Genomic DNA, 11,405 nt, shown 5'->3' on the forward strand with positions numbered 1-11,405 from the left:
GAGCCTGTTAATGTCATCGTTAGAGCATTTCTGGTTTCTGACAGGAAACTTCTGCGTTGATCCGCCAGAAGAAAAGTTGGTGGTGGCAGAGGTGGCTCACACCAAGCGACTTAGGAAATGTGATATCCACCGAGATCAGGAAAAATCTCCGTAGCTGAAGGAAAGGGCATGATTCACGCTGGAGAGAAAACAGCTTCCCGGGAGGTGGCTCTCGGCTCAGCAAGCTGCCCCAGCTGCTTCTCCTCCCCTTGCCCATTGGGAGGCTGCCAGGGCTGTGCTGAAAAATGCCAGATAAGCAGAGGTTTGGGGCCACTATAAATGCCTGACTGCTAATTATCAAATCACCTGTCTGTGCAGTGGTAGGAGCACTGTTCGTGCCCTGGGACGGCATGCCTGTGGGATGCTCCCTCCCCCAGAGCCAAACAGGGAGATTTTCAAATCCTTGACTTCTTGGCTGAGCTTTTCCAGGGAAAATGGGCCCCTGGTGCAGAGAGCCCTGCTCCGGCTCCAGAGACGCCCTCTCCCCTCGGAGGTGCGGGCTGCTGGGGCCATGGTCTCGGCAGACCTTTCTGAGGGCGGTGGCTGCATCGACACCAGTGAAAAGCAGGTTGTGGAAGGCGAAGCAAAGGATGCCCGCAGTGACTGCGGGGGCCAGGGACCAGGGGAGACGTGCGCTGGCCAGAGATGGCTTTTGGTGGGGTAAGACTAATCATGGAGCAGAGGAAGGTGAGGAATCAGCTAATGGGGACCGTGCCCATCAGCCTGGTAGCAAGGGGTCTGCCTCCTTCCCGGCATGGGCTCGCAGAGTAACTCACGGTCCTGGGGCAACTCGAGGTCCCATCACCAACCTTAATTCTGCACTGAGCCTTGGGTGAGTTTTGGTGGCGAGTGTAGCAATGGTGGCTGTTTGGGCCTGGATGTCCCTGCCTCCGGGCTATCCCGGTGCCCCCGCTGACCTGCGCGGTGGCTGTTCTTGTGCACAGCCTGCGTGATGTGCCCGGGTTTTAGGCTGCACACCGGCACAGGCTCAGCGGGGTGTGCTGGCTGCTTCAGGATCAATCCTCCGCTTCTCTCTGCCACGTTACAGCAGTCTGGGCTGCTCCTGAGTCTCACCACTGTTTCAGGTTTAGCATCCCTTAGTATTACCTCGTTAGGCAGCAGCGTTGGTGAGATGTTTTGCAAAAGGGAATTTCATCTAAAATCCTTCTTCCTTTTTGCAAACCGCTCCTCTTCCACCTCAAAGACATTGTGTAACACCTCTATGGCACGGCTGCAGAAAATCGGCTGGGAAAGTGGTCCCGGGAGAGCACCAGCTGTGTGATATTCGTCGCTGCTTCTAATCACATTAAGCAGCAAAAGTTGTGGCAAATAAGCTGTGCAGGAGGCTTGGACAACTCCTCTGTGTCCACAGCAAGTGGAGCAAGGAGCTTGTGGGGACTGAGCTGTGGGTGGGCAGCAGGGCCGCGCGTCGCGATGTGTCTGCAAACGGCTGCTGGAGAGCGTTAAAGAGGGGGGACACCAGGGATAAAGGGAAACTGGTTTGCAAGCACCAGCTCTGGTATGGGAGCAGCCCACACGGACATGAAGACGTGACAGTGGCAAGCGAGTATGTAGGTGACCATTTGATGAGTGGTCTAAATCCTTCGTGTGGCTCTGCTGGTGCGGAGGCGGCCTGCCTTGCTGTTGCAGTGGTTTTAAGATGTTGAGGCAATAGGGAAGAAATTCCCAGCCGGCTGTGCCGCACTGGCTTCGCCATCGCTGATGCCGATGTGAAATGTTCCCCACTTCCACCGGCAGCCCCTTTTGCTGGTGTAAATAAAGAGATATATTTGCTGGTGTAAATAAGAGATGCACGGCAGCTGCAGAGAAGGCACCCCTGGTCTCAGGATTCACGTGGCATTTTACGATGTGGTTTCTCCAGTTTGTTGGTGTAGTCTAAATCTGTGCTGCTGCTGGGAAGGGGGCTGCGCTCGGCTGTGCATCCCCAGCCCTGCCCTGGTGCCAGCCAGAGCAGGGGCTGACGTGAAAACACGCTTTGCGGTGAGGACGACTGCGGCCTGTGCTTCGCTGGAGGCGCGCCCTGCGCCGACCACCCGAGCCCGGTGACAGCGGACGAAAGGAAAGAGGAGGGTGCAGCTGGAGGGTGGGAGAATCTCAGTTTCAACCAGTCATGGTGACATGGCAGGTTTAGATTAGTTTTTTGGGGGAAAAAATGCCTTCTTGCAGCCAGCAGCTTGTGGACTACCTGAGCCAAGGGTGAGCAGACACTGGCAGAGCCAGCCCGAGAAACTCCTGGCAAAGCTGAACTCCTACCAGCGTGCCTCCGTGAGGGATACGTTACGTTAGCGAGAACAGCTTTATGCCAGTGTCACCGCAGCTCCAGCACGGCTCTGTCAAACACGGGAACATTGCGGGGAAAATCCCCTGCCTGAGACTGTGGACCTAGGAAAACAGGCATTGGAAATGTGCCTGAATTTGGGAAAGGAGTTTGCTGCTGTTTCGGTTCCTGCCATTATTGTCATGAATGTACCGCATTGCGATGGCAAATGCAGACTCTGCTTTTAAAAGCTGTTTGCTCTGCTGCTGCCTGCGGAAGTAGTAATTTTTTATGTTCCCGTCTTTGGCCATGGTGCTGTGCTGCCGGAGGAGTTCGTGCGTGTTTTCATGAGCCTTCCCCCTTCCTCCCACCCTCCCTTGCAGGTGCGAAAATTCAGGGCTAGGTCAAACCATGGCAGAGGTGGGGATGCTGCAAAAATGAGTTGCTGCGGGTGGAAGGGAGGTTTCGCCTCTTGGGGCTCCCCTTCTCCCCCAGCCCTGAGTTGTGCTTGGTCTGTGCTCCCCTCCCAGCCCTGGGTTTTGCATCCTTCGCCCCCCTGGGTGCCATCCTGCGCCCCCCCAGTCTTGTTTCAGACCCCCGTCACTGCCTCAGTGCTGCAGCTCTGGGTTCCGGGTGGTTTGGGGCCGTTTGATTCAAATCCAGTACTGAGCCGTTGAGCCACCGGCCAACCCCGCAGCCCCGCTCCTGGCGCTGGCACCGATGGATGCCCCCACGGCCACCCAGGCTCCCAGCCGTCCCTCCCTGCTCCAGCTCCTCAGGAGTCTCTTCGGGCTCCCACAAAGCATGCGGGGGACACGGGAGCCCAGAGTGGAGGAGCAAGAGCTGGGCGCCGTTGGGGGCCGCAGCAGCCCCGGGCAGCTGGCAGGCCAGCAGCACCCATGCTGGGAGCCCTGGGAGGGTGCCGAGGGGGAGAGCACGGAGCTGCTCCTGGGGGAGCTGGCGGGGCTCAGCCTCACCGGCTCGCTGGGGAGCAGCACGAGCAGAAGCTGCCTGTTGTTGAGCACCAGCGACACGGAGCTGGCGGTGGCCGGTGATGTGGTGGACACTCCTGCCGGCAGCCCAGCCCGGCAGTGTGCAGGCAGTGGGGTGGCCAGCAAGGAGGGGACAGCCATGCCAGAAGCTTTCGGTGACAAAGCTCTCGAGACGTAAGCGTTGGGGTGGAGGGTGACATGGGGCCAAAGGCCCAGCCCAGTGTCCCTCTCGAGGGAGCATGTCCTCATAGACACCCATGGCCTAGAGGGACAGGGAGAAGCCCACTTGGCTGCATCGGTCTTGGCAGATCCCGAGCAGCCGGTGTTTTGCAGAAGGCTGCTCGTTTGGACTTCATAAACAGCTGCTCATCTGGATTTTACAAAACCCACTTTTCCCCTTACTTCCTTAAAACATTGAAATGAGCCCAGTGTTTCCAGTAAGGCTGCAGTTGGCTTCCACAACCCACACAGCTTCGGGGCATCCTGCATCCACAGCAGGCAGGCTCCGTTCCCACCGCTGCCTGCGCTGCTCTTACCAGCCCAGGTCCCCAGAGGTCCCCAGGCAGCTCTGGATGGCCGTGGCACCCATCAGAAACCCCAGTTACAGCCCTTTGCTGTCCTTGGCCTCTCTAGGCTGCTGACGAGGGATGCAACCAGATCCAGCTATGTTAGGGTTGCTGCTAGAGGGTCAGAAATGGCGGTGCTGGTCCTGCTGGCCGCGGTTTGAACACACCCAACTGTGCTTTGCCTCCAGGAACGGGCTCCTTCAAGGTCTGGGTGCTGATAGTGAAGATGTTACCGAGCTGATGCTTCCTGTGGACTTTGATGCTGAATGGGAGAAGGAGCAGCTCCTGAAAGGTGAGAGGACGGCTCGGAGGGAAAGGAAATCCCCCCCTCGTCCCTGAGGACTCGAAGGCTGCCTGGGGCAGCTGGTTGGTGGGAGAAGTCCTGCAGAATGGCTGGTAGCCCTTCTCCCAGTCTGTTGGGAGAGCCTTGGGGCCAGTGCTGCACGCTGTCTGCTGGCTAAATGTTGGCATCAAAGCTGCGGGTTGGAGACCAGCCAGGGGGATGGCGGGGCGGTCGGATCGCTGCGGGGAGCACCCAAGGGCCAGGGCAGAGAGCACTGAAAATTGTCCAGTGGACACAAGGGGCTGGGGTACTTCAGTCAGTTGCCCACTGAACTCAATGCCCAGCGTGCCTGGCACTAAGTCCGTTTGCTTTGCTGGTACGAGAGGATCTGGACCTGGCACAATATCCTCTTCCAGAGACTCCACTGGGGCACGTTTGATTGCTGTGCCAAGGACCACATGCAGGAAGGGAGGTGACGGCTCTGGGGAGTCACTGTTTCCTTTGGGCTTGTTTTAAACAGCAGATGAGGGTGCAGGATCCCCGAAAGCAGAGCTGTCCCAGTGGACCAGGCTCTTCAACATGAGCAGGCATCGATGGACTTCGCATAAGGTTGGTGAAAGGACATGGAGCATGGGGCGAAGGCGGTGATCGCTCCTGAGAAGGATCTACGTGCAGGCAGATCTAAGTGCCCTCAGGCCTCAGAAGAGGCATCGGGATAGATTAGCGTGGGGGATGCTAAACCTCATCCCCGGCACTGCCAAGGCATTACCGCATCAGAGGCTGTGGGCTCTCAGCGGTGTCTTTGAAGTTCTTCTGCACCTCCATGGCCCCTTCCAGCTGAGCAGGGAATGGTCTCAGGATGCTGCTGGTCAGTGATGGGCAACACATGGTGCTGGGATGTTTGCTGAGATGGGATGGATGGAGTAAAATAGGGATAGTGGCAAGAGCCAGGCCTTTGGGATTCCCTTCCTGGTCTTCTTATAGACCTCCACTGTGACTATCGTTGTTTAACTGGGGTAACTGGTTACCCAGCAGCCCTGGAACAACCTGTATGTGCGAAATTATCTTGCCATCCCTAACAATTCTGTTTTAATAGCTCCTGGATCTCCCTAACACGTCGATCCAAAGTAGAATAAGGGATGCCCTTGCAGACTAGGTCTCCATCTGAGGGGAGGGGAGGGTCAGGGATGCTGGTGATTTCCCCAGACAGCTTGAGCGAGCCCAGAGGAGGCCATGGATGGAGCAGGATGAGTGTCTGCAACCCAGCCAACACAAACAGGGCAGGTTTGCAGCAGAGAAACAAATCTGCAGCAGAGCAGAGACTCCGGCTGCTCGGTCAGGGCTCTGCGAGGCGCTGAGACAGACGCAGGACCTGGCAGGGCTGCAGGAAGCAGCTGGGGTGGCGGACAGGTTGGTGGTTTAATAAAGCGTTCTGCCGGAGCGTGGGTGTGGGGTGTGAATGGTGCAGCATGTAGATATAAGACAAATTAGGCCCCCTCTCTGCTGGATGGTGCAGCGCATTAAATCAGCTCCTTGAGAAATGGTGAGTATTTTGTTCCAGACAGCGAAGAGGGACTCCAGGGCGGTGTTGCAACAGTAGCCTTGGGGAGCTGCCTGGAGCTGTTAAAAAGTTAGTGGTTTAATAGATTTCCTTTCTATACGGCATAACCACGCTACAGATCCTGCCGCTGCCTGGCGAAATACGGGAGACAGGAGCCAAGTTACCGGTTAGGGCGTGGGAGCCTGGAGGCCAGGTGTCCGCTGGGTTTTGTCGCTCGCTCCCCGCGTGGCCCGGGGCCAACCTTTGCCCCGCTTGCCTCAGTTTCCCATCCGTGCCGGGAGACATCTGCTCAACTGCACGAAGCGCTCTGAGATCTCTGGATGATAAGTTGGCACGGTAGGGGTGGGGGGCGAAGAAGAGGTAGAGGTGTTTTTCAAGATCAGCTGCTGGAACTAGGGTTGCATCGGACGCGAGCTGTTGCACAGAGACATTTTGTCAACGCTGACATCATCTTTTGGTTTTTGTTTCCCGCCGCAGCCCCACGCCCCGGGAAGGCCGATGGAGCCGGGAAGCCGAGAGGAGCCAGTCCGGCAGGCGGCCGCTGGCAGCCCTGCGGCCCCGGCCGCCCCCCGCCCGCCCGCCGCGGCCCCCGCTGCGGGGCCGGCGCAGAGGTGAGCGCCGCCGCGGCCGGGGGCAGGGCTGCGGGGGCCCGCGGGGGCCCGCGGGGAGCGAGGGCTCCTCCGAGCACCAGGTGGCACTCGCCGGCTTCCAACCGAGCCGAGCCGAGCCGAGCCGGGCGAGCCCAGCCCGGGGCACGGACACCCGCGGCTGCCTGCGGGGCCGCCCCGGCTGCCTGCCCCACGCCCGGGTCCGGGCTGCGGCGAGCAGGGGACAGCGGGGACAGGAGGATGGGGCGCGTCGAGGGACCACTTCTGCAGGGGCCGAAGGTTTTCCGTCAGCCCGCAGGTTTGGCCGCCCCACGCAGCGTGGGTGTCGCCGGAGTGGGCCGGCTCGCCTCCTGCAAGCCCTCGGCGAGTGCAGGGCTCCTGCCCCTGCTGCCGGGGCGCGGGTGGCCGTGGGCTGTGCAGTCCGGCCGGGAGCCCCGGCCGCGGTGCCCGCAGCGTGCGCAGGCCGCCCGCGGCCCCGTCCGGCTCGCTGCGGCGGTGCTTAACTGTCCGGAGGATGTGACTCAGGGAAAGTTGCTCCCTGCTCCCCTTGGCTGCCCTGGAGCTGGGCCACCCGCTGCTCCCCGGCCGGAGGAAGCTGCTCCGGCTCGCCTGGCCCCGCAGCACCCAGCTCGGCAGGGTGTGACAGCTCTCCAGGGATGCTGTGGTACAGAGAGCAATCGCAATGGGAAAAGGAAGAGCAGAACCCCTGTTGTTCATCAGGTTTTATCCACAGTGTCCTCCTGGTTCCCTGCGGGGCTGCTGGAGGAGGCGAGGCGCCCCTGCCAGCCGGGCAGGGTGGGAGGATGCAGGCGGTGGCGGTGCCACGCGAGGTCGGGGCTGCGGCGCCCCAGCTCCCCGCCGAGCACAGCCGCCGTGCCCGCACCACGGGTGTCTGCACGCCGAGTTTGTCGCGGCTGTGCTGCCTCTGGGCTCTGGATCAAGAGAGAATATGAGGCTTCAGGCAAAGCGCTCCTCACGTGCACCAGATTTATCAAATTGATTAAAAAACCCACAACAGACCCAGGCCTTGTTCCTATAATAGCTATTGGAGCATGTTGGACGTTAATCAAACCGTCTGTTTGCCGTGTCCAGAGAAGCCAGCATAAGCCAGCTTGTGTTTTTCAGGCATTGGAAGAGCTGTCAAGCTATAATCTGTTTAGGACAAAATAACTTATAAATACACCTTCTGATAATCTGTTGTGTAAATATGGGAAGGGAGGGGGGGTTTCTGTGACTGCAAGCATCTGTCAGAGGGCTGATAAATCTGTGTGGGGGCTGAGTGTCATCGTGCGGGCTCCCAGAAAGAGGGGAGGGCAGGGGCTCCCAGGCCTCCCTCCTTTTCGTGCCAGCACAGAATTGTTCTGCCCAGGCCATTCCCTCCAACTTTGCCCACCGGATCTGAAATATTTCAAATAACAGAGCTCCCATCCCTTCCCTCTGGGAGGCGCACCGTGGTCTCCCGGGTATTTTTCCTACCCAGGTAAGAAAGCTAACCCATCGCGTCCCGGGTGTGAGTCCTGAAGCCCAGGGCTCCTGCGAGCACCCTGCGAAGACTCTGGGATCCCTGGCGTGCCAGCCCAGAGCGCTCACGCGCGGCAGAGACCGCTCTGCAGGCAGGAACCTTGGCACAGCCTGCTGATGAGGTCCTGCGGGCCTGGGATGATGTGGCCAAGCGGTCAGCGTCTGGGGTCGATTCCTGGCTGTGAGAACACATTGAGAGTGTTGTTCCAATTTGCTGTGCTACTCGGGGTGTCTGTCCCTCTGATGGGTTTCTTTCTCTAACCGAGGTTTGCTGAAGACAGAGCAGGAGAAACCACTGGCTGCGTTGGGAGAAGCTGGGTACAGGTGGGAGCAAGTGGAGCAGGAACCCCTGGAAAAGGCTGAGGTCAGTCTGGAAGAGAAAAACGCCATTGGTGCACTGAGGTGGGACATCTCTCTTGGCACCGTGTGCCACCATGGTGCACTGTGGCCACAGCTTATTTCTGTCTCCTCCACCAAGCCATTGCGGGACATGGGCAAGGCACGTGGGCCAATATGCTTAAAATTGCATAGTGTCAGGTGCATAAATCCATTTTAGAAAAGCTGGTGGCTTCTGCAGAAAACCCAGCATGTTTTGGTGAGGTTATTTATTAAATGAGCCCAGTTTTAAGTCTCCCATTTGAGTAGACCAGCTGTGCACTCCCTGCCTCGGTTTCCCCTTTCATCCAGGAGATCGCATACCAACTCCTCCCCTCCAAAGCACCCCATGGATCAGTGGCATACTTCTAAACGCCTCTGAAATCCGGGCTGACAAGGGCTCGGGGCAGTACCAGACACCCGGCTAGGGAACCCTCCGTCCCCGCGCGGAGGAAAGGCGGGGAGTTTCCAAGCCTGGCCCTGCGAAGGCAGAGCCGCGCGCTGGTTATCGCTGCTCACTGGTGTGAGCCGGGGCAGCTGAACACCAGCACGCTCCTCCCGAAGGCAGGGGCAGCCCCGGAGAGAGGAAAAAGCGACTTCCTCCGCTCCAGGCACAGGAAAAGCGCGGCCGGGAGGTGGGAAGGGGGTGCCGGGGGGGCTGCCCGCCCTCGCTGCCCGCCCTCGCTGCCCACCGGGCACCTGTGCCTTGGCATCGCTTTGCAGAATCCCGTCTTCTCCCTGGTGCAAAGCCCAGACGCGTTGTCCTGTCTTGAGTAGCTGCAACAGAGGGGTGGGAAACTCCAAAATACCATTGGAAAATGGAGCGTGGAGGCGGTTTCTTTGTCTCACGCCATGCGGGCCAGGAGTTTTACCGAGTTGTTTGCTTGGTTAATTTTTTTTTCTTCCGTGCTCAGCTCTCTCTGCAGCCACCTCGCTCTGCAGCGTGTGGGCAGGCGCAGACTTTGAGCATTTAGGAAAGCACCGAGTTTAACAGGGATGCTGCTCTGTCTGCAGCCCTCTGCCATGAGCTCCAGGGTGCGGGTCTGATCCCGAGAGCCCGCACAGTAGCTCCTTTCAGCCTCTGAGGGGGTGTCTGCAAACAGACGCCGATTCATAAGCATGCTCTTCACAGGCAGATAAAGGCCGGGGCATGGCTGGCGCAGCTCCCCGAGCCGCAGTCGGCCGGGAGTCCCTGGGGTCCAGCTTCTCTGAGGCAGCAAATGCGGCTGGAGGCTGGAGGGATGCAAGCGGCCGGGCGCAGTGGGGTGCTGGAGCAGCCTTGCTTCGTGCTAATGGTTGCAATGTGCCAGCATGGGTCCAGCTCTCGTAGGGAGATGCTGGAGGTGCCCAGGCCCCCTGCCCCAGGACCCTGCACTGCCCAGCGGCGGAAGGGAAGGGAAGGGAAGGGAAGGGAAGGGAAGGGAAGGGAAGGGAAGGGAAGGGAAGGGAAGGGAAGGGAAGGGAAGGGAAGGGAAGGGAAGGGAAGGGAAGGGAAGGGAAGGGAAGGGAAGGGAAGGGAAGGGAAGGGAAGGGAAGGGAAGGGAAGGGAAGGGAAGGGAAGGGAAGGGAAGGGAAGGGAAGGGAAGCGAAGGGAAGGGAAGGGAAGGGAAGGGAAGGGAAGGGAAGGGAAGGGAAGGGAAGGGAAGGGAAGGGAAGGGAAGGGAAGGGCCCGCTGTGGGGAACGGGGCAGCGCCAGGAGCCCCATCAGGCGGTGGGAGCGCACAGCAGGGCTGGGGGCAGGCAGTGCCGCTCTGCGTTGGCTGCTTGAGTCCCTGAGGTGCGTCCCTTTCCCTCCCTAGATCCAGCTCCGGGGAGAGGTGGGGAGCAGCCCCCGACGGAGCACCCCGCATCAGCAGCCCTCCCGGGGGAGAGATCAATGCTTCCTCTTCGCTCCCCACCCTGGTATCAGCCGGGCTTAGGCCTGTCCCAAAGAGATCCTTAGCTCCAGCTTTTTCCTCGTCTTTCCCCTACGTTTCTCTTTAACGAACATACCGTGCTTCCCTTTTTGCTTTCTCCTTTCCTGTTCTTTGGGAAGGACCTGTGAGTCTCAGCCCACTGGCTGGCACGGCCTGGCTTTGGTTTGAAATTTTTTTTTTTTTTAATTAAGCGTTTAGTGTGAATAAATTGTTCTCACTTCTCCCTCTGATTATTCACTTTCCCTTATTAAACAGTTCTGTGCTGAATTACTTCTTCTCCTTTCCCAACCCTTCCACCCTCCAGCTTTTTCATGTTTTCCACATTAGTTATTCTCTGTGGCTTTTAAGGTTTTTATTTATTAATTTTGGGGTAGAAAGAGACAGGTCTCTGCCTTGCTGCAAAAGAAGCGGTGAGATTGCCTTGTCTAGTTTGACCAGTGGTGGTCTCTGTCCCCCGGGGCTGAAAAGCAAAGCCAGCCTCTTGGCGAGGTATCAGAGAGGGGTTGGAGGGTCCTGGCCCCGGGGGTGGAGAAGTGCCCCCCTGCCCCTTCATTTTCCCTCGGGTGCATGGAAGGAGATGTCCCATCCCCGCATCCTCGCCTCGTCCCATCCCCTGCCTCTGCCCCGAGCTGAACCGCTGACCTCGGCAGCGGTTCCCAGCCCCGGGCGGCTCATTCACGGCCGGGCTGGAGGAGCTGCTGGCAGCCCGGCTCCTGCTAATCTGGGAATTGTATGCCAGGAAGCACACACCCAGCCGACCTGCCCGGGACAAAGCCTGCAGTGTATGCACCAGCTCTCCCCAGGCGTTCCTCTGCGCGGCTCGGGGCTATTCCCGAGTGGTCCCCAGCGCGTGAGGCCTCGCTGGTTCCCTCCCCGGACTTTCCCGAGGGTTGGGCACCTGCTTTGGCTGCAGTGCCAGAGCTCGGTCCTCCTGCAGTAGGACGGGGCTCCCGGCCTGGCACAGCATGCGATGCTCTCACAGCCATCTCGTGCTCCCGCCAGTCTCTGGGGCACATCACAAAATGGGGCTGTAGCATCTAAACTCTGCTGGCCAACCTGCAAGCATGGCTGTGAAAGAGAGAACTCCCTCCCTGATCATCTCTGGGGTGTTTACTCTGGACCCTATCAATGGCGAATTAACCACAGCCATCATTGCTTTCTTGCCAGATTGGTTTAGCAGATCTGTCCTGGCAATAGACTTTTCCTATGTTGCCTTCCTGGGTACCAAAACTCTCTGTCCTTGACACATCCTTAGAAGCCTTGAGC

General features: G+C 59.0%; 1 protein-coding gene across 4 annotated transcripts in view; it reads left to right on the plus strand.

Moving 5' to 3' along the window:
• The window catches only part of LOC148055283 (uncharacterized), a 38,774-nt gene extending 28,278 nt beyond the window's left edge, over nt 1–10,496 (plus strand). Inside the window, exons 7-12 of one of the 4 annotated variants that reach the window (XM_087762325.1) lie at nt 45–301; nt 4,064–4,167; nt 4,679–4,767; nt 6,197–6,330; nt 8,115–8,250; nt 10,023–10,496. In XM_087762325.1, coding sequence (XP_087618451.1) covers nt 285–301; nt 4,064–4,167; nt 4,679–4,767; nt 6,197–6,330; nt 8,115–8,211 — 441 coding nt within the window. In that variant the 5' untranslated portion in view covers nt 45–284 and the 3' untranslated portion in view covers nt 8,212–8,250; nt 10,023–10,496. Of the gene's footprint in view, nt 1–44; nt 302–4,063; nt 4,168–4,678; nt 4,768–5,562; nt 5,702–5,750; nt 5,789–6,196; nt 8,251–10,022 lie in introns of those variants that run through there. The other 3 variants (XR_015705759.1, XR_015705760.1, XR_015705761.1) reach the window with 3 other exon arrangements.
• Nucleotides 10,497–11,405: the final 909 nt, after the last annotated feature.

The sequence above is a fragment of the Nipponia nippon genome, unplaced genomic scaffold (assembly GCF_047370975.1).
Source record: "Nipponia nippon isolate SJK-2023a ecotype South Korea unplaced genomic scaffold, ASM4737097v1 scaffold_25, whole genome shotgun sequence".
NCBI classification, from domain to species: domain Eukaryota; kingdom Metazoa; phylum Chordata; class Aves; order Pelecaniformes; family Threskiornithidae; genus Nipponia; species Nipponia nippon.